At 39.5% G+C, this 23,614-nt stretch overlaps 1 protein-coding gene across 2 annotated transcripts in view; it reads right to left on the bottom strand.

The window, feature by feature from the left end:
- Nucleotides 1-23,614, bottom strand: part of pip5k1ca (phosphatidylinositol-4-phosphate 5-kinase, type I, gamma a) — a 46,925-nt gene that overhangs the window by 21,318 nt on the left and 1,993 nt on the right. For both annotated transcript variants that reach the window (XM_042005661.1, XM_042005662.1), the window contains exons 2-6: nucleotides 4,997-5,028; nucleotides 4,202-4,288; nucleotides 3,973-4,103; nucleotides 3,734-3,851; nucleotides 2,069-2,221 (exon numbers count right to left, since the gene is read on the bottom strand). In XM_042005661.1, the coding sequence (XP_041861595.1) occupies nucleotides 2,069-2,221; nucleotides 3,734-3,851; nucleotides 3,973-4,103; nucleotides 4,202-4,288; nucleotides 4,997-5,028 (521 nt within the window). The remainder of the gene's footprint in view (nucleotides 1-2,068; nucleotides 2,222-3,733; nucleotides 3,852-3,972; nucleotides 4,104-4,201; nucleotides 4,289-4,996; nucleotides 5,029-23,614) is intronic.

Raw genomic sequence — 23,614 nt, 5'->3', positions numbered from 1 at the left:
TCCTGTCCTGCCTCCAATCTGTACTGAATATTTCAGTAGTCAATCCAAATAAATGAGGTTAGTCGGGCTGGGTGCTCAGAGAAAAACCTGCATTGACCTTGGGAACCGGGCCAACTCAGTCCTATTAGAGAAATGAGGCCAGGGAGAGAAAGCAGTAGTGAAAGCCCACAAAGTGGAAATGCACAGAATTCAGAAGTGGGAATGGCTAAAAGAGGAGCTAGAAAGAGATGCAGACAGATAAGCGATGAAGGATGAATATGGAAGTGTGGTCAAGAGAGCTCAGCATTCATTGAATGACCTTCGCTGCATGGAAGAAACTGGTAGAGGAAGTGGCATGATGGAGAGAGACAGAAGACACAAAGAGAGAAAGAGCGTCCTCCGCCCTCAACCACACACGACCCTTTTGTTGATGCTAAGAGGGCAGAACAGTGACGGGCCAACAACACTGACACGTGAGGAGGAGGAGAGGTAGCAGAGGGATGAACAAATGTGAGCAAGGCAGAAAAGCAGAAGAGAGGATGGATTAAAAATAAAGATGGAATTAAAGACAAAGAAAAAAATAGTTATAGAGAAACTGAGACGGCTTTATAGGAAAGAGGATGAAAGAAAGAAGCGTGTAATATGAGGGCAAATACAAAGAAGGGAGAGAAGTGGAAGCAGGGAGTCGGTTATATCACAGTGATCAGCATGCTGCCCAGAGCCAGACTCCTCAGCCAGTCAGCTGTGGAAGACATGTGGAGCTCCAGTGACGCCCTACATAACGTGGTTGCTGCAAATACAAATGAGTCTGTAACAACAGTTTGCAGTTTTTATGGTTTTCTGAGTTGCTGTTAACATAAGTCTGTAAAACACTGTTTTCCACAGCCCACCTGCTGTAGCCCTGGGCTACAGTTTCTCTATGTGAGCCTGAATGTCTCTGCTTTTATTAAACCACTTGCTTAACCAATTACACCTGCTAAAGTGCTGCAGAGCAAAACAACGAGTATAGAAAGGTCATAGAAAATGTGCTGAGTCTTTAACATCCCTCAATGATTAACTCCTTTTGAGGTGTTCAGGGCTGTTGGATCCATTATCAACTTTCACTGAGAGGAAAAAAAGATATTACTTTACCCTCCTTCACATTTTGAATCCACCTTCACGTCGACCTTGGCCTGTTAGTGTGTGTTAGCAGCACTTTCTTCAGACTGAACACTATTTAATCAACATTTTTGCCAAAGCTTACTCCCATCTTTTGCAACCCCATCCAATCATTTTGCTCATCCAGACTCCTGATCCAAACCGCGAGCAGCAAAACAATCACATAAGGGCTAGATGAGTTCCTGCAGAGGTCTTTGCCCGCGGCTGTCGGCGTAAAAATAAACACATGGCCAAGGGGCCATGAACCTGAGAGGCCGTAGGAGCAGCATGGACATACATGGAGCTGTTGCTGGTTGATTTCTCTCAGTATGAACCAGCAGATTGCAGACGGGGTGGGCTAGTGTTGGAGAAAGCCATGCTTTGTTAGGCTTAAGTACAGTACATCCGGCTGCTGAAAAACACCAGCTAGCCTCTTATAAAACCGCGTTGCCTGAGGTTTCAAGGGGGATGATCAGAACTTATGTTTGCTGTGCATGAAAAGGATGTCACGCTTCGAGGAGGAATTTCCAGGATCTTACATAAAACTGAAAACTAAACCAAAACATCAGGAGAGGTCATGTGTTAGGTGGGCAGTGGCCTTTTCACACTGCCATGCTTCTCTGTGTTTTGTTGCAGTATTTAAATCTGTGTGGCTCAGTAACAGAAAAGCCAAGACAGGCCTGCTGTTATATTTACACAGATCAGCAGTTTTTATTCACTATGTGATACCCTGCACCCATGATGCCTATCTTAAAAAGTGTCAGAGACTGAGTAGGAAAAAAAGCCCAGCAGCTGAAATGTGCTGGCAGGTCATTTCAACTACAACATGCCTCATCTGACAGTTTTATCATCCTTGACACACTTTGGTGAGAACAACCTCTTTCACATTTTGTACACAAAGCCAAAAAGCATCCCTCCTTCATACATTTGGACTAAACACACTTTAGCTTACCATGTAGTATCCAGGCAGAAGTTTCTGTAAGAATTCAGCCTCCTTGTGCATCACGGTCTTGATGATGAACTCATCGTCCTTCGTAAGATAAAAGACCGAACCACTGGCCCCAGGGTTGGACAGCTCGATCAGGGGCTCATTACACAGGGAGTACTGCAGGTTCACACAGAAACAGAAACTTAGGAGACCAAAACATTACATTTACTTTTTCTTTTAACCCTACAAATGCCAGATAATCTAGTTCAGAGGATGTTTATTTGATCATAGAAGATGATTATCTTGGTTGATTATAAGTATCATGTGAGTTTAAAGACTGAAGAAGTAGCTTAAATGCTTTAATTGCTTCAGTCAGCAGCTACTCGCTACAAGCTCCCCGTTTCACTTCACCTCATATCTCCCTGGGTACCTCCTCTTCAACTATCCCATGCACCTTGCAGTTTGAAAACCCTTTTTGTACCACTGCAGTATGTATTAGTTTAACCAGTGTAAGAAAACCGATGTAAATGTAAAGTTACAAATGTAACTCTGCATTTAGAAACTTCTCTTACGGATCTGTAAAAGCAGACGTGATGCATACACTTGCATACATGCACACAAATTCATATTATGAACAAAAAATACATGTGAGAGATACACTATGAGGAGCACAGTGAAGAGGACGCATGAAAAAGTCCATGGTGTAGTAGAACAGAAGCAGCATGTACATACAGTATCAGTCAAAGGTTTGAACTCTTTCCTATTAGATTTGATGGAAAAGTGTGTCCAAACTTTTGACTGGTAGTGTATACAGTAATAGAGTTAGGCTGAGTTAGATGTCAAATAATGACATAGATGTTAATTCTACACTTGTTACCACACATCAGTCTCCTGCTGATGGGATGATTAGCTCAGCTAATGAGCCTTTTGTATCCTTGTCTCTGCTAGACTAATGGCTCACTTTTCAAACAGATTTCACACCTTTATTTTTTCTATGGAAAAAAAGCTGAAAGGATTGGAGGGAAAATGTTAAGAAGCCCAATTTGTGTCTTAACAATCTGAGCAAGACCAACTAAGTCAGTCTAACCAGCTTTAAAATACCAAGGCTTATACTAGTTGGTGGTGTGATGTCCTCAGATGACTTATGTGCACATATGCAGATAAGAAGGAAGAGAAAAACAGATATTATGGGTTATTTCCACATGGTTGGAGCACCAATGTGTTGAAGATAATGGCACATGGAGCATGCATAAGCAGTGACTAAGCAGTTAATGTATATATGCAGCTAGACTGCTAAGGGCAGACGGTGAATCATGCAGCCTTCGGGTTTCTTCCCTTGAATGGAAATAGACAAGCTGCAGACTTTCCTTCGCCTCCCCTCTTTGATGTTGAAGGTTTCTTGTCCTGATTGCTCCTCTTTTTCATTCAACTAATAACCAACTTCTCATCTATTTTCACACTGACTGTAGTTATGAAGCACTAAAATATTTTCCTTCACTTTCATCTCACATCCATCCCTGTTGATCTATTGTGCCGTCTCCTGCTACCCACATACTCATCCCACAGCAGTTCAGTTTTCACCAGAGTCAGCCACCTAAATGCAGACTTTTCTATCTCTAAACACCACTGAGGTCTAATGTTTCCTAGCAAGTGAAAAACAAACCAAAACAAAATGTGAGTAAGTCTTACCAGATAGTCGTCTGGCCTGATGCCAAACAATTCTCTGAAATAGCGGAAGGCCACCGGAGCATATGTTTTAAAGCGGAAGTCTGGGAAATGATGGGCTGGAGTGAGGTTGCTCCCTTCACTAGAGTGTAGAACAAAGCAGGAGTATAACAATCCACATGAATATATAGAAATTCAAGTAACACTTACTAACACATAGTACTCTTAAAGAGTTCACTAAATGGTTTGGTGGGTGTTGCAACCTGGGGAAAAAGATGCTCTCCACCACGTAGAAATCCTGCATCAACACGTCCCTCTCAGGCTTGGAGCTCAAGTTGCCCACTGTGTAACCGATTCCCAGCTGGATGGCACCTTTCAAGGCTGATGATGTGGTCTGCAGGGTGAGTAATGGAGCAAGAGTGACATGCAATGAGTAAAATGCTTCAAAAGCATCTCAAAAGACTTGTTTTAAGCCAGACAGTCTTACAGCACCTTTTTATAAGTAGTTTCTCCTGATGCATCCACCCCTCTATGGCCAATCTTCTTTCCCTGACCAGGCAGGCCTGAGGATGAGGGCATCTGATAAAAGGTAGAGAGACAGATTAGGATAATAGAGGATTCTGCACCTGCCCATTGTCATTAATAAATTTAAATATAAAAAAAACGAGGAGTGACAAAAGAGAGCAATTTCAAGATGTTTTTCACTGCACAGACCAGGTGTTCAAACTTTACCCTGACCAAGCAGACTCTGTTCATGGCATGAGATCTGGCCGCTTGGCTTGGAATTTAATCAGATTTGACAGCAGAAGCTGAATTGGATGGATTAGATCCAATCCAGTGATAATACGTCTGGTACTGTTGTAAAAAATATCAATCGAGCTTTTGGTCTGAACTGGCATTAAAGTGGAATTAAATTCTCAGCAGACTCTAATTAAACAAATTGTGCAGTATTTGAAAGGTTTGCTTTAATGTACTGAACGAAATTTGAGGTGCCAGATGAAAGGGGTTTATCAAAGTAGAAGGATTAAGATCAAGTGAGCCATGTGGTTCAGTGAAGAAATACAGCATTTACTGCTGCAGGGCCTGGTATTATATAGTCTGAACTGACAACTGTGGTAGCCTTTACACACCAAATGAGGAAAATTACATAGAGTGAATTAACCAATCAAAATATTATTAGACCAATACCCTCAGATGAGACATTTATGGTGTTTTCATTTAGCTTAAAGCCCAGAGGAAGCAGATTTTTATTTGGAAGATCAAAAAGGAGCTAAAAGAGAGGCTCACCTCTGTGATGAAGGCTTTCTTAGCAGCTGCATCTGAAAGACAGAAAAAGGACAGAGATGGCTTTGTTAGTCGACTTGTGAGATGTTACTTTACTCAGCCTCAACAGAGCACCGTGACGAAGATGAATCCCAAGGGGGAGATGAATCAGTCTGACATTATGTAATAACAGTGTCAAACAATAACTGCAGCTTGAAGGGCACCTAGTCCTTCTTTAAGCCACAATGTGTTTGACTTTAGGCGTTTTGTTTTTGCCATGCTGGCAGCAAAGCATAAAACACACTGATGTAAGTCTATCTGACGCTTGGATGATCCACTGTTTTGGTCTTGAGTGAAATACCCCTGATTCATTTGAGGCATTGCTGTGAAACCTAACGCCAACAATTATAGCCCCCACAGAATAAATCCTAATGATTTCAGTGACCAGTCACAAAGTAGATTCTCAGAGCTCTCATGTAAGACCAGCTCAAAGACGAGATAAATAAATTCCATTAATGGCAAACCGCAAATCTAATCAGTCTCACATTAGGTTCAGCAGTAACACACTGGCAAAACGTGCATGAATCTTCACTGAGAAAAAGCTGTGACAGCTTTGTAGTCTGGAAAATAACCAAACTCCTCATCTAGGATAACTAAATGGCAAAATGCATGTTAAGTCATGCTGTCTTACGTCTGCTATATTATGATAATGTGAAGTTTAATAACAGGATGTAGGCAGGAGGGAAAAGCAATCAGAGGTCTGTTTTCACCAGAAGGGCCAGAAATAGATGCATAATTACAGACATATAAAACTCAGAATAATAATATAGAGGAGGGTGAGAAAAGCAGGAAAGAGAAATCACAAAATGGGCAAATGAGTGGAAAGAAACAGGAGGATGGGATGAGAGAGCGCTACAGACAGGGACTGAATTAAACAGCCTGCATTGTTCCTTCATAACCACTATCACACTTCGCTGCCCACATGGTGGTTATTATGAAGGAAGTGCAGCAACACAGTCTGACTGTTGGACATAAATAAAGATCCTGTCTCGGTCTCAGCTTTACAAACCGACTGCTGGGAACCAGATGGGAGTCTGAATATTAAAAACAACATTGTGTCTGATAAAGTTACAACTGGAAGTTAAAATAGCTTCTGTGCTAACAGCGTTTTTCCACCAAAGCTGAAATGACTGGCGATAGTGGTTATAAAACTTTTTGGCCCCATTTAACTTATTGATTAGAGAAATTAATCAATTAAAAATGAAGGTGGTAGATCAGCTGATCTAAACTCTAAAATGTAATGTTTCCTCCTCAAACTAGCTCAAATGATTCCGTGTGAGATGCTACCAGCTAAAACGTAACATTACTCAAGGCTGGGTTAACACTCTCTGCATATTGAGTCTGTTTTGCCGCTGAACTGATACCCAGCCTCTCCAGTCTCTGTGAGCCTGTCTGCTGGCCTCTCGTGGATGCCCATGTGACTGAGCTGCAGCACTGCCAGTTTACCACCCCTCCTCCAGCTCTCCCTATCTCTCCCTCCCTCTGTCATGTACATATTTGCACTGGGATGAGCAAACCAAAACGTGCCAATAGAGCTCCCTGCAAGCTGGAACATGAGGGGAATAAAATTTTAAGAGAGAAAAAACCAGAAATGTTCTGACGAAAGAAACTTTTGCAATGCAGAAAATGAAATGCATGCCTGCTGTCTACCATGACTTACTGCCCATTTGTGCATGTATATACATATATTGTCGGTTTTAGTTCTTCCACATCTTTTCCATATAGAAGTGCCTCTTCTATATATTTTTCTGCATGTCTGTGCTTGTTTAAAGCCAAAAAGCATGTCTGCAGGTGTGTGAGGGTCTTGAATTATGGGCCACAACTCTGAGAGGATGATTGACACAGGAGCCAGCACCCCAGTTAAAATTTGCATCCTTTTAATTGAAGCTAATACCATAGTGAAAAGACATAACACTGTAGTTACAAGCTAGTACAAAAAAACCCACGATGCCCTAGAGCTGTTAGTATAATCCGTAACTTTTATAATAACATTAAGTGTGATGGGACAGAAGAGTTTCGTCATTGGCCCTCCAGTTATTCATCAACTTTGAACCAGTTTACCTTTGTGATTCAGCATTAGGACAGCGAGGAAATATGGATCCTGCTTCACCATTATGCTGCGGCAGCCTCATGTCTTGAGCATCCTCAGGGTATGGAACTACAAATAGACTCTTCCAAATAAATAGCCGAAGCTGTTACCTAGCTGGACCGCTATGTGCTGGTTTATAGCTTTTTCTAGCAACCCTTGAGGAAGTTGTCCATTACTGTCTGGTAATGGCTATGCACTGCAAAGCGAGACACAGGCTCATTTATATCATTGACATGCATAAATCCTGTGCGTTGCATGAATATGATCATGTGTATGGTCCACATTCAGTCTACTATTATGAGTCTGATGCCACAGCTTACAATTTCATACAAAACCATCCTTAGGGAATTTTGCCAAACCTCAGAACAGATCTGTTATAATTCATTCATTAAAATGGTCATGCATGCATCAGATTAGTGCATCTCATGTTTACACTGAAGCAAGCAGACAAATAATTCATTAAGCTCATTTTTTTAAACTCAATCTTGTCCAAATTTGCTTTACAATGTGCAGTGTTGTGCAGATTTGCTGAACTGTTGACTGAATGTGGGTGGCTGAAATCCATCCCAGAAGATAATAAACTGTTCTAATATTTACTCCAATTCTATATCATTTATCCAAGGAATGGAATTTTCCTCACTGGAACCTTTCACATAAACGTGATTCTGAGCTGTAATACTTTCTGTGTCCTGGCATGAGGTTTATATTTTCTCACAGTCACAGTTTTCCTCCCTCTTGTTTCCATGGTGCCATGAATTGAGGTCAACCATAGTTTTTATAACTAACGCACGTGTGCCTTAAATCAACGACAGATGCTGCGCTCTACATGTCCTCTCATGATGTTGCTGAATAGGGCATTAGCACAGCCACGCAGCAGGACATGGTAAATCTTACACATACACGTGCAGGCGTACTACAATCGTCAGCTCACTGGTCAAAACAATCACATATGGGAAAAACGAAAAGCTGCCTCATGCAACAAAAGGAAGAGACAGAGACACCTTTTTTTTAAAAATATATTTCATATACATTCAACCCACTTAAATGTATTAGTAAGTTGAGTTATGCCGTCATATAAATCATGTAACAAACCTTCATCCCAAGTAAAATGCTTTTTCTGTGAATATCCAGCCATTTAGAAACCAGTAACTACTTGCATCAGGCAGCTTCTATGCATTGTTCTTCTGATTAGCATTCGATTGCCTAAAAATGTCTGGATATGATTTGAGTAGCACAACCATATCCAAAATATTGTTAATGTGTTGTGAGGGTACCAATGTGTAGGATGCAGGTTGGCTCACAATGAGCATCGTGCTGCCTGAAGAGAGAAACAGCTCTAACCCAGCAGATGGAGAAACAAACATATGCCACCTACAGTATTTTTACTAATTTATAGATACATGCAAAACATGGACTTAAATGAGTTGTTTCAGAAAGTCCAGACACCTTGGCTGCTCGGGGGTTACAAATATAAACAGTAAAATTGACTTTTAAAAAAAAAAAAAAGAGTGATAAATGATGAAGTAATTTCTCTAAGTTAAAGGTGATTTGACTGTTACAGTCATGATGTGATGAAACAGCCATTTTTATTTATCATTTCCCCACTCCTGAATAAATCGTTTACCATTTGCCACATAAAATCTACCTTTTATATTTTAAGAAAAGAGTAACCTTAAATTTGGAGACAAGGAGGAGATGAGAATACCAATAATGAAAGAATGACTAAAAGCTAAAAAACAGAATAAGTTGAAATGCTGAAATTTTATTTAAAAACATGGTTGCTGAACTGTTTAGTGACTTTTCATCATTTACAGCAAGTAACATTATGCTTCTGCCAAACTGTACCTTTCCTTCACTACTCTAGGAGAAAAACTAAGTTCTCCCAAGAAATTTCACATCAATGTGAATAATCCTTTCATACATTTGCTAGATTATTAAACCAGGCAGCTGCTAGACCACAATTTTCTTTCCTTCTTCTCCCATCTTTTTGTTTGTGGTGCAAAGAGCAAAAACTGCTAAATGTGCATAAATATCAGCTGGATGTTGTGAGTGATGAATATAACTGACTGAACATGGCTCTATTTTCTTTACATTATAGCTGTTTTAATAAAATCTGCTTTAAATGAATCAAACGAATGACAATTTATTGTTTTACCAAGCCTATTTCCAGTAAATCACTCTTAACTCACATACATTCTCATCATCTCCATGTTTACTGTTGAAATTTTACATAAATTGTATAAGAAATTATGTTTTCTTGCAGTCTGATCCAGGTGAGATCAATGAAGGGACTCTGTGCACATGAGCTGAGTCTCTATCTTGGCAGGGTCTAAGTAATGGTGCTATTGATTGGGGCTTAATTTTTCATGCCATAACAAAGTAGCATTTTATTGCTGCATCAAAGTGTACCTGATCTATTGTACAGGAGTCTGTTCATTTTAAAAGAGCAGAAAAATCAACATGACATATAGTAAAGCAGAGGCTGCTCACATAACAGTATTTTACCTGGTGATGAACGCTGTGGGGTTGTAACACCATCACTGACATTTTTAGTGTGTTAATTTAACTTTGGTTTTATCGAAGGACAGGACTCTGCATAAAACCAAGTATGGTTTCAGCACGGGGTGGGGTAAGGGGTCCATGGGGGTCCTTTTTAGTCTATGCATGAAGGTCCTCAAGGAAAATAGATTGGGAAGCACTGTTTCAGAGGACAGGCCAAGTTAAAACAGACAGAGCTGCCTCGAGGAACTACTTCTGTCAGAATATGCTCATTTATGGTCCGCTGAACCTGGATCACTCCTCTGCTTCACTCCAGCATTATGCTGCTGTTTAAAGGAAGAGATGCCAAACACATCCTAAAATCAGCTTTTTCCCTGCTTGATATCTTGATCTCAGTGGCCAGCAGGCTGTGTATTTTTCCATGACCACACCAGTAAGCCAGTGTGGTTCTCATCATTTCTCTCTGTCCCCAGCCCAGAATGAGTAAAACAGTGAAAAGAACTAAAGAGGTCATTTATGATACTCATCATGTTTAGTGTTTGTGAAACTTTAAGGATCTATTGTGTTTTTATATAAGTTGACTTAACCCTAAAAACAGAGAACACAAGTAAACAAATCTTACATTAAAGCCCATTTAACAGAAAAATGACCCTATTTGTGAGTTTCTGCACTCAAAAAATCAAGCTGCTCTGAGAGTCTGGTGTAGACAGATAGATCTTTGCATACATACATAGATGTTTGCATCTATGTAAGTCAGGTGCTCCTCTAAACTGAGCTTTTCTCCTCAATCAGATACTTGGATACAAACACTAATAATTAAATAAATCATCAACCTGCGAACGTTATGCTTTTCAAAGAGGCGTTAAATGCTCTTCGCAATTACAGCACTGGCAGAATAATATCCTTACAGCTTATCCTAAGTGCTTTTGCATGTAAACACACAGACTTAGAGAATCACGCAGTCAGTGAGCAAGCTACTTACAGAATTGAGGAGGAACTTTAGTTGAACCCAGCTCAAAATATGCTGCCTGGGCTTAAAGGGCTACTTTGGTTTCTTTTAACTAACGAGGAGTTGAAGGAAATCCACCCAGTTCCCACTGGGACTTGAGGTGTTGGATCGCTTTAAAACTTGACTACACTAACAGAACCTATGATTTTACATTTTTTGTTCCATACAAGTTGCAGAAGAGGTGTGTTTCAGTAGGAAAGCGTGGAAGAGGAAGAGTTATTCCCTCCAAACAAACAGATTAAGTCCAAGTCCTTTAGATATGGAAAAAAATGACCAAGGAGTCATTATGGACTGTGGCTCACCAGCCTGTAAAGAACAACATAAAAAGAGTTGCAGCCAAACAAGGAAACACATCCACCTGTGGGATAACGACCAGCCTTGTACGCTAAAGTAACACTAAATGCTCAGGAACTTGGTGAAATGACATTAATGTTTACATAACTTAGAAATGAATTGTTATCGTGTCATTGGTGATTTTGTAAGGCAAAGGCAGGTTTGTTGGTGTAGAACATGTACAATATCATTCCAAGTGCTTTACAAAAACATTAAAAGCATCACAGCGCAGAGCAGAGGTGGCATTAAAAGCACACTGAGAAAAGAGAAAACACACAATATAAAAGTTAGTGTTATTAATAGTTGTTTAGACAAAAGCGGCAAACAGAAACATTTTTAGTCTTGACTGAGTTTCAGCAGACCTGCAGTTTTCTGGGAGTTTGTTTCACATGTGAGAAGCATAAAACCTGAACTCTCCATGTTTAGATCTGACTGGGAGCAGAAAGTAGGCTTGACCCTGATGACCTAAGGGCTCTGGTTGGTTCATAACCATCCACAAGTTATATGGGGTTATATGACTCACTTTTTTGGTCTTAGTGAGGACTCAAGCAGCAGCGTTTTGGACTAACATGGACTAGTTTACTAAAGATAAAAGCATTGACAAGTTTTTTCTAAATCCTGCTGAGACATCAGTCCTTTAATCCTCTATATGGGTTGTAAGTGTGCATGAGTTCGGTTGGAGCTAGAACACAATGTGGTGAGTCCGACGGCGTTTACTGAACCTTACATTATGCATATAAGAAAAACCGAAGAAGTCTCTTTTGATGGATAGTTTTGCTGTTCAAACATACTGAACCCAGCGTGAGGTTGATGGCTTTTTTTGTCGTCAGTGATCTGTAGAAGAAGCCATATTTAATTTCAGATATATCATCTAGTTTTTCTCTTTATTTTCACACTTTCACTATTATTTATGTTTTAAACAGCAGCTGTTCTGCTAAAGGACAGCAGGAAGTCAAGCTAGTTAGATGTGAAATTTCCAGAAAGAAGCCTCTCAAGTCCATGTAGAGGTTTTCCATCTGTTTTTATATGTAGGGTTTATTTATTGTTTACAGAACGATAGAATTTAGTTGGAATGGGACTTTTTGGTTACTTTACTTTATGTCTATGTTATCTTGTTATGTTGGCGTTAAAACACAAGATAAAAGGAGAAATAAATAAAACTTAAAGACCTAAAAGAAGTGTTAATGTAATTGATGTGAATTAATGGATAATAATTCAGACTATTTCTTTGAGAAAAACTGTACCTAGAAACTCTAGAATTACGGCGTCCCTAACAACAACCTTCCCTCCACTACACGTTTCCATCACTGTTAATTTGACTAACAGGACAGTTTAGTGAACAGACAGGGGACAACTGTTCTGTCCTCACATTCTGTTTAATATAGTGAATGCATGGAGGGAGCAGGCGGCTGGAAAGCACAGCTCTTTTACTATTGCCAACTCATCCATTACAATCAATAGCAACAGGGAGGAAGTCACACTTAATAAAAAGCTTCCTGACTGCAGCTAGCTTAAAGACAGACCTTTTGGAGACTTAGCTTGAGGTAATGATAGGCCTTGCTAAGCAAATGCATAAAAGAGAACAAACATAAGCTCCTTAAGGTCTTTGTAAATACTGCATTAATTGTTAAACTAAGGCTGGTAACTAATTTATTTATATAGTAGTTAATGTACAGGAAAGGTAAGCACTATTTCAGATGTTTTTCTGCCACACGTACCAGGTTTGTTCACTTTTCTTCTCCCTCATGCTAAGCCTTGACGTTTTACCCGGTAAGTCAGTCTGTTTGTTCTACTCAAAACTAAAATATCTCAACAAATATTTGAAGGTTTGCCATGAAATGTAGTAGACATTCGTGCCCCTCGGGGAACAGTCTGTCATGAACCAACATGGGCAAATTCAAGTTAATGACTACAAATTATATTTATACATATGCTTTACAAAAAGCACAAAGCGTTGCTCATATTTATAAACACTAAACTGATGACAGGCAGAGACAGAAATGTAATCTTTACAAAACATGGAGGTTGTTGCTGGTGAGTGACATGCAGCTTCTGAATACAGAGCTAAATGAGAAAGGAAGAGAATAAGAATACAAAAAAAAAAAAAAAAAAAATGTGTGCAAAAAGAGCAGCAATGGACTGAAGACATGAGTCAGTTATTCAAATGAGCAGCAGCCACCTGTAAAACCAGACTCATTTCACTCAGACTGAGGGAAATGAAGCAGTGTCTGGCTGCTTCTGCAGAAACCCTTATAGTCCAGCTGTTCATTAACTATTTAAAGCCCAACCCGGGAAAATATCTAATTTTTAATCTGAAGTCTTAGTATTAGAGTATAAAGTCAAGTATTAGATTGTATACAAAAGGGTTTTGAGTAAAGTTTTTACCATAAAGTCTCAGAAACTGCAAATATCAAATATGATATATTCAATATTAAATGGTTAAGGGCCAGAGGGACAGGGCAATTGGTCTCATCATCTCTTCTTTACTCTGTCTATATGTCAAAAGCTACCCAGAGATGGCACGTCTCTGGAGACTCCTTCCTGTCTTTAGCCGCGAGGCTCCACTTTTCAGTGCTTGACCCTTTGCCACTGACAGTGTTGTGCAGGTTTATAATTCAGAAAAAGTAGTTCAACTCACAAAGATTAAAATGCATTTTTTGCATTCATAGCGGTTAGCACCCATGGCTCACCTCACAGGCACACATATCTGAAAAAACCTTACAACACAGCCCTGAGAGCGGACCTGCTGCGACATGTTGGTTGAATGTTATCAGGCTGAAAGTTAGACTAAAGCTGAAGGACTGACTTAGGCTAACAGCTGATTTAAGAGCAAATACAAATAAGGGCCAGAAAAGATAAGCAGCAAAGAAACACAGATAAAAAGCACAGACAGCAGTTGCATTGGAAAATACTGATTATATATTATGTTATTATAACAGTTTCACACCAAGTCTTTTGTTGTTTTTTTTTTTTTACAAATTTAGTCTCTACTGGTTTTCAGCCTTCCAGATGATGGCAATAAGGAAAACAATTAACACAGTTTCTTTATCAGCCCCATTTATAGCCAATAAATAATGTAGAAGAGGAGCACACTTCAATTTTGAGCTTACTGCTAAAACTTACTATAGTATTGGTAAACGACTGGTAAACTGCAACACCTCTAAATTCTGAACTCCAAATGACAGCGCAGCTATATGAGAGCGATCAAGATGTGATATGATAACATCACTAATAAAAAGTCATTTATTTTGTAAAGAGCTGCTCAATATATAAAAAAATCAAATGTTATTGCAATTTCCACATACACTGCAGCTATTTAGTACAGATAACTGCAACATCGTGATGGACATTTGACTTGAAACAGAATAAGCAGGTGTATTAATTAATGTGAGCTGCTCATTTTATGCTCCCTTTACATATGTAAATAGGTAAGGTACAAATGTCGCCGATATTTTTTGTATATTTACCATTTACTACCGTGTGATATGTCACAATGATTGTAATGCATTATTGTATTATTATTATATCCACCAGGGGGCAAAAGACAAGTCCTATATTGTATACAAAAGGGTTTTGAGTAAAGTTTTTACCATAAAGTGATGCAAAAAGTCTCAGAAACTGCATTTATCAAATATGATACATTCAATATTAAATGGGTAAGGGCCAGAGGGACAGTTGGTCTCATCATCTCATCCCTTATCATCCTTTACGTTGGCATAGTTGTTAGGCTGAACTTCCACTAGAGGGCAGTGCAGAGTTCACTCCCAAATTCTGACATCAGTTTTGGACGTTAGTAAACATAATGATAATGGAGGAGATCATGATAGTGCACATTATCAGAAAGAGACAAAAAGAAGGAGCACAGTAGACCACACAGACCACAGCAGAAGGGGTGGTCTGTGCATCTTCTTCTTCTTTCTTTCTTCCACTGGTCACGTGTGCTATACTGCACAACACTACCCCCAAGGTTCTTGGTGGAACTACTCCATTTGGTGCTTTTAGATATGCATCCATAAGCTATCAGAAAACAGACTCAAATACGAATTTAAAGGATTCAGAAATCGTACAAAAGTCTCCATCCATATGTGTATTTAACAGAGTATAAATGAGACTTTAGAGGAAGTTTCTGCATGTTCTCCTAATACAGCTAGAAGCGCATAAGTGAAATGCAGCTGAGAAAAACACCAAATAAGTGTTTGTTTATATATGCAAGTGAAACTGTTATCTCAAATATTCCACCATGCCGTCACATTTCAAACGTTTTCCTAGAATGGAGCAGCCCTACCGTATTACATGTTTATCTGAATGCAGAAGCAGTCCTATACAAACACCCCATCACCCAACTAAACCTACTCAAGCAATCATGAGAAAATTCATTAATCTCTTTAATGTTGCAGCTGCATAACACAGACACCATTTTTAAAAAATGGTATTATAATCAACATTGTACTGGATTTTATTGTGTGGAATAGTTTTGAAATGGATTTTAATTAACTGAATTTTAATTGAAGTCCTTTACTTCCTCTGTACTGTGCAATAAAACTGACATTATAAAAATAAAGACTCAAATATAAAATTTCCAGGATTATGTAACCTTAACTATAATGCTTCCTGAACAGTTTAGGTTAAGTAATTTTGCTTTAAAATCACATACTACTGGTTTTAGAGTTTCATGTTCAGTTGATTTTCAGTGTGTAATCAATATTCTGCGCTGTCATCATCCATGTGTGGTTATCGATCAAAAGCACCAGTTTGTTTAAATGGAAAAAAACTGGGCGATCTTATATATTGAGCTTATTATGGCAAAAACAGGCTGACTCAAATTCAAACACTACCTTTGCTTTTGTAAACAAATCTTACAGAACAAACATGCTCAAGAGACAAACTGAGGCTACAGCACATTTAAGTAGATGAAAACTGTCTGAGCTGTAAAGCGTCCCTTAACACCCGTTATCTTCAGCTCAGGACTTCCACACGCTAAGCCAAACACCACACTTTGTTGTGGTTTTACTAACACACAACCTTAAAACTTTACAAGGTTTTATTAGCATCACACAGACAGCAACCCAAATGTAAGGCCAGCCAAATTATGGTTAGTATTACTTCACTATCCCTAATCCCAGTCCCCATTCTCTGCAGACCATGAGGCTAACTGTCTGGATTATCAGGATAAAATGGCATGAATCTGAGGACAGGTGGACGAGACCGTCTGTCTGTTTTTCCAGGTTGTTGGCTCAGGCTTTGCTTTGCTGCTGCATTATGTCAAAAGTCAGTCTTTTCAACAAGTACCAAAGAAATCCCCGGGTTATTTATTATAACTTTTTTTCACACTTCTTACAAAAGATGGACGAATAATTATTCTATAACAAAACAAAAACGACTATTTAAAGCCCCACACCTGCAAGTACTCTGCATGATCGCCTAGACCCATTAATTTGACTTTCAAATTGAGTAAGAAGTGGATGAAATGACTGGCTTGCCAGCTAATAACATCACTTGAAACCTCGCCGTGGTTCTGAAGAGTGTGTGATGGTTACATCTTCATTTCACACCATGGATTGGACTAATGGAACAGGTGGCTATGAAAGTGTAATTTTTCCTTGGTCAAGCCTGAAAGCTCAGTGGGCTTTGAAATGGAAATTCTAAAAGAGTTCAGAGAGACGCCTTTATTAATCAGGAATATAGCAGCTCAGACACCACATCACACACACACACACACACACACACACACACACACACACACACACACACACACACACACACACACACACACACACACACACACACACACAAGCACACCAGCACAAGTCAATACAACAGCATATTCCAGCAGTCAGCGATGAATACACACAAGTGTTTGGGGAAATGTGATAACTGCCCACAGAGCAAGACAATATGCAGACTGTAACAGTGCAAACATAAATAAAGATAAAGCCAATTATATCTTTAACATCTGTGTTCTCTCACTAGAAAGAATGGGTTAATCTCACTGGATTGGATACTCCATGCAGACGGTGGCTGCTTCAGGAGAAACAGCAGCATCCTGTTCTCTGGACAAAACTAAGAACCACTCAGTCCTTCTGGCAAAATGACACACACATACACAGTGTTTAAACTCTTATTCCCAATGTTTTTCATTACTGAGGTCTCAGATTACAACTAAACTTTGTGATCCTTCCTGACCCTAAAAAGCCAAGATAAAAAGGTATTGGTTTTTTAGAAGAGTATGAAGTGATAAAGTAATAAACAGGGTGCTGATCGGCCGTGCTCCTTTGTAACTGCTGAGAGAAGCGCCTTCTCCAGCGATGGTGACTCAGTAGAAGGTAATCTGCTCTAACTACACAAGGAACATAGTTACACAACACTGCAGGTCATCATTCGTCTCACACCCGCACAGTCATCTGCAGATTTCATGCCACATCAAAACCAAGTTGTCTGTACACCTTCTAGTTAGATGCTTGTACTGGATAATGAGATGATCATACATTTTTTTACAAGTTAGCAACGTGTTTCAGTCTCCTCATGAAAACTTGTCTCCATCTAAAAGCTGCATTCATTCCAGCTTTCCCCTACAGGATTATCTCAGACATAATGCACCACATTCCATCTTTGCAGCCTGTGATCTAAATAAAAACAATGAATAGAGATGTTGCAACATCAGGTATATACTGATTACTCAGCAAGGTAGAAGCCGTTTATTTACCACCGCCTACAGAGGCCGGCCTCTATATTTTGCTCAGTGTGAGACTGCACCATGTATAGTGTGGTTACAAAGAAAAATCCTTGCTACAGCGACTGGAGGTCAGGATGAATGCTCACTGACAAACCTAAAGAGGCAGCCTTGATCTTTTGTACAACACAGCAATTCAATGCAGCCACTAACTCAGCCCACAGCTGCTGGGTTTCCTTGCTCAGGAAAAGCAATAATCACATACTGATGTTATTCTGGAGCAGAACATATTACTATCAGACTACAGCATAATTTTATAACCAGAGACATTTTATTAGGTACACCAGTTCAATTGCTTGTCAACAGAAACAGTTAATCAGCCAATCACATGGCAGCAACTTAACATATTTCAGCATGTAGACATCAAGATGACTTGTTGACATGCGAACTGAGCATCAGAAATATTGGCTTGTCTGGATGAAAATACCTTGTTGATGTCAGAGGTTAGACGGGAATGGGCAGACTGGTTGGAGATGATAGAAAGGGAACAGTAACTCAAATAACCACTGATTCCAACCAAGCTATGCAGAATACCATCTCTGAACGCAAAACATGTCAAACCTTGAAGCTGATGTCACTCCTGTCATCTAAGAACAGAAAACTGAGGCTACAGTTTTCACAGGTTCAACAAAATTGACCAATAGAACATGGAAAAACGTTGCTTGGTCTGAAGAATCTTGATTTCAGCTCCACTTTCAGATGGTAGGGTCAGACATTGGTGTAAACAACATGACTGAAAGGATCCATCCTGTCTTGTACTAATGGTTCAGACTGCTGCTGACGTAATAGTGTGAGGGATATTTTCTTGGCACACTTTAACCCCCATAGTACCAACTGAGCATCATCCAAACACTGCAGCCTTCCTGAGTATTGCTGCTGACCATGTCCATCCCTTTATAAACACTATGTACCATCTTCTGAAGGACCTAAATCTCTGAAGAAAAGTTTTCAACACCTCGTTTAATCTACGCCACCAAAAATGAAGGCAGTTTTGAAGGGAAAAGGGACTCTAACCCAGTACTAGCAAGATGTACCTAATAAACCAGTCTGTGAATGAACATTAAAGCAAAAATGTTATTAAATAGCAAGTAAAAATGAGCTAATACATACTTTTATATAGTCATTAAGCTTTAACGAGGAAGCTTAATAATTCAGAAAAACTGTTCCCACACAAAAACCTTGCCTTGATACTGGAGGAAAAATCTACAACAACTACACTCATCATATAACCTAATTTTCACACACTTTCCAGTAACATATCAGCAAATAAAAATGAAACTGTATATGTAAGCTGTGTTAGGAGCTGAGCTCAATAAATAAAATGTCACTACAGTAGAAACACAGCGCCTCTGTTACAGTGGTCAAAAAGTTCAGTGCATCTCCTCCCTGAAAGGCAAATTATGACCAGTAAATCCGGAAACTGTAGCTTAGACTTTATCTGTGCTACAGGACCAAAATGACTGACAGACACGGGACAGGGAAGCCGTGCTGATCTAAGTCATCTCTGTTCTCTGAGTCCATGGCAAATGCACCATGAGATGGAAGGAGAGTAGGCTAAATTTGCCAACTAGGCCCACACTGTTTAATGAATGAAGATACGCTCTCACTGCTCAGATCTTATTAAACTTACATGAACCCTTCAGCATCTTTCTCTTGCACTTTGCAATGCTCCGTATGCCATTCACTTTGAGCACACTTCAAGCAACCAACAGACTTATCCTAAAATGCAACAGGAATCGGAAGACAAGATACATCCATAGCTGAGTTACATTAAACTGCTGGTTCTATGTTAAGTCAATGAACTCAAAACGCTTACCATGAATGTAAGAGGATGTCTGAGTAGGGCTTGCTTTGTACAATGAGCTATTGAAAATATGAAAATATTTAATCTTTGAATTTCAAAAGCTGAATCTATTAACCCTCCTGTTCAAATTCTGTGATACACTTTTGTCCTTTGTGTCAAAATGAACTGTCCTCATTAAAAATCTAAAATAAACCAGTTCCATTTCATTTTACATAATAAATCTATTTTGAATAACAAACACTATATTCTTCATGAGAAACTGTTTTGATATCAGAGTTTTCCTTTTTTTCTTTTAGAGAAGAAAGACTGCATTTATGCAGTGGACACCACTTGTTTTTTCTCCCCGACACAGCTGTCATATACGCTTTCTTTACTGAAATAGACATATTATCATTTCTTAAAGCACTTGTATGCACGGCGATCACAATAGCCTGCTTTCCTTCAGGTTTTAGATGTGCTGCAACACACTGGACTTAACAGGGTTTTTCAGAACTTAACTCACAGTTTTGGATCCATTTCATTTGAATCAGGTGTTGCAGCAGAGAAAAATCTAAAACTTGTAGGACAGTCGAACTCCAGGACCAGGATTAATGATGTAGCTAAAGAAAGTATCCCAAAATCCAAAGAAAGTAGTTTTGAATTCACCGTAATGAAGACACTTCAAATGATGGTGCAGGAGAGGCGCTCACTTCTCTGAATTCATGTTTTGTTTTTCTTTGGAATGTAAGAAACTTGGGTGGTGATGAGGGTAAAGGGGAACTTTGATGAGTGCCCCTCTCCTCTTTGGGCAAGCAGCACTGATGGGAGCTCAGGCTTATTGTTTCTAAATGTGCCAAGGTGATGCTCCCCTTCAAGAACAGCTGTCTGAGTTCATGAGAGGTGAAGAAACTGTCATGTGACATTGAACCACCTCACATCAAACACAGCTCGCATCCTTTGGTTCTTCTCTGGGCCTCCACTGGTTGGCTGTCTCATCTAATAAGGATTGTGCATCACGGACCACTAAGATCTTGTAAAATATTTCATATTTTGCTGCTTGCTGGACATATTGTATCAGAAAGGTTCTGTCATCTGCAGCACATTCAGAGTGAATGTAGCTGACTGAATGAGTAGAATGTACTTGTTACTAAACAACGCCTTGATGTTTGTGTCTAAAGTTGTGGAAAGGTGATAGTACACCTGCACAAGAAAGTTTAACTTCTGTCTAAGAACAGTCTGTAGTGTTCATGTTTGTGCACAAGGATGTGTACACATGCATGGATGGGTGTATGTATGTATCCCTTGTATATTATTTGCTGTCTGTAACTGACTCTGCCTGGTCAAAAATGACAGATTTAAAAACTCAATAACAATCTTTGTACTCAAATAGTGTACAGCTTCCATGGAAATATGAATAACAGCAGTATTTCCCTTTATCTAATGTTGCCATCACTGTAGTGAAAGTCATAATTTTAAGTTGAGAAAACAGCATTAAAGGGTTTTTTTCTGCAGTTAAACACAGTTTAGGGTCATTTTTGAACCGAAGACAACAGGATGGTTAATTAAAATATAACTTCCATATAGCATCCATGCAGCTTGTTCTCTATCATCTGAAAAGGTCTCAGTTTAAGTCTGTAATCACTAAATAAACTGATAATCTCAGCATTATGCTTTTAGAGATAAGAGTAATACTCACTTTAAATGTAGCATAAAATTTTTGCATTATTGGCTTTTTAATCCGTTTCCAATAGCTCTACTTAGCATCCACTAAGGAAAATTCAAACTACACTCTAAGAGTGTATCACAGGGCTAACTCAACTCAACAAGAGCAAGAACAACTGAGAATATGAGCAGGCACCACTCTGCTCCTTTATTGGTTAAAAATTATTATGAAGTCAATGTGGGTGGCTCAGATAAGGTTGATGGCTTCATGCTTCTTTATGCTCCAGGTGCTTCTTATGAAATAATAACAGCCTATGATGTGGGTACATAACTCTCTTAATTGAAAACAGCAGGCCTTTGCTTTATTTCTTCTTGAGGGAAGACAGGATAGCATGACACTGCACCCCTTTATGTGTGAAACTAAGCCAGAGCCTCATCCAGTGGCTTTTAAAGCTGCGGTTTTCTATGTCTTCCTTCTACTCACTCCTCCATCCAGTATGTATGGATCTTAAAATACAAAACAAGTAAAGACAGCCCTCAGTTGTGTCTTTACAGCATGGCTACTGTAACACACATCCCCCACTTGCAAGCAAAATTGGCAGCATGTAAAATGCAATGGAACTGCGTCATCATCCACGTCAAAAAATGTGACGTCATAGAACCTGGCAGACGGTCAAAGACCCTGAAAATACCACTCGAGTACAAAGTGATCCTGGTGGGTATAGCAACGGAGACAGAGAAGTGGGAGGCACAGAAAGACCATGCTGCATGAAGGAGGAAGCAGATGGATGGTAAATTCCACAGGAGGGAACTTACCCTTTGTGCTTCTGTCAGCAATTCTGACAGGCCATGCCTAAAGAGGAGAAGAGTGAAAAAGAGAGTGGGGGGGAGGACTGATGGACAGTGAGAAATGAATTGAGCTGAGGGAATCGCTCACTGAGGAAAGAAGAGGAAGCTATATCTAAAGCTGAAGCTGCGAGGAGTTCAATATGAGGAGAGATGAGTGAGATTAAAGCTGTCATGATGGCGGGAGGATTGTGGGGACAAATTACGACTGCTAGAGGATGAGAAGCTTAGAAAGGGACTAAATGCTCCAACAGCTATTTAACAGCCAGCTGTGACACCCACACAGCGCTGTATTCACACTTTTAGAGCAGTTGAGCTGCACGACTCAACCAACAATTACACATACGCACATCTGATGTTAACTCATATTGAGTTCACATGTGAACATCGATTATATTTGTGGAATCAATGACAATTAGGCTGGATTTTGCACTTGCCTCCCATTCGTTTCTATGAAATCTAGTATTAATCAGTATTCATCATAAATTAACACCAACAAAGCTGAATCATCCTTTACAGACTTTCTATTTATGAGCCTTCCTTGACAGATGATGCTTGTTACAGTGTGATCCACACCCACCCCTCCTTGCTGGACTTATAAAACAAACGAGCTTAACCTGCTAAAGCTCTGTATGAGGAGAGGACACATAAAAACAGTATCAACATCATCACTTTTGTGCTTTCACTACCATTGAAGGGATTTCTTCACAGCACCAAAGCCAAATGAACAGGTAAAAAAAGTGGTTTGTTTTGCTGTTACAGCTCATGCTTCTCCACACACACACACACACATAGGGACAGCAGTGGTGAGGTTAGGATAATGTGTGGCCTGAGGCTAAAGGTTGTTATGCTCAACCACAGCTCCATTGTGGGAACACTTTGGGTTAAATCCATTTAACAGAGGAGAACCCACTAATGTGGATAAACAACTAAATGTAATCTCAGATACTTAATTTGTATTATTATGCTATTACTTTAGCATTATATCAGTGGCATAAAATGGCCTCAAAATGATTATGATACAATTAATTGCATTGATTTTTGCAATTATCCAAACAAAAGAACAAATTGAGCCATGGTAGCATTAATGAATTTGAATGGGTCAGCTGTTTTGCCAGATTTCAGGCAAAGTCAGGCAGCTTAATAACTTGTGTTTACTTAAATCAAACTTTTGAAATTATGCATGCTTAACTCCATTTATCCACACAAAGCCAGAGTTTCCTATTGCATGTGAAGGGACACCGACTAAGCAGGAGCGCACTTGTGAAATTACCCAAGGTGATTGAGACACACGCCAGCAAGCACGGTAGAATAAAACATGTACAACCAAATGCACCTAGCATCCATTTCCCCCTCCTCTGATACAATAATGCTTCGCCCACTCCAGATCATCCCTTAGATTCATGAGCATGTTTGGTGTGGAGATGCTGAGCTTCTCATAAAGTCAGCACTTTCCTCACCAGGGACATATAAAAATCACTGCGATGCACAGCGAACATGACCAGTGAATGCAACATGAGTGATGGCTGTTAGATGGAATGGTTGAGCATAAAGCTGAAGGCAGTCATGCTTTTTACTCACACATATATCCACATCCACTGGTAGGCTTTAGAGACACTTCAGTAGATTAC

Source organism: Melanotaenia boesemani, chromosome 14 (assembly GCF_017639745.1).
Source record: "Melanotaenia boesemani isolate fMelBoe1 chromosome 14, fMelBoe1.pri, whole genome shotgun sequence".
NCBI classification, from domain to species: domain Eukaryota; kingdom Metazoa; phylum Chordata; class Actinopteri; order Atheriniformes; family Melanotaeniidae; genus Melanotaenia; species Melanotaenia boesemani.
This window is presented reverse-complemented; position numbering and strand designations above follow the sequence as displayed.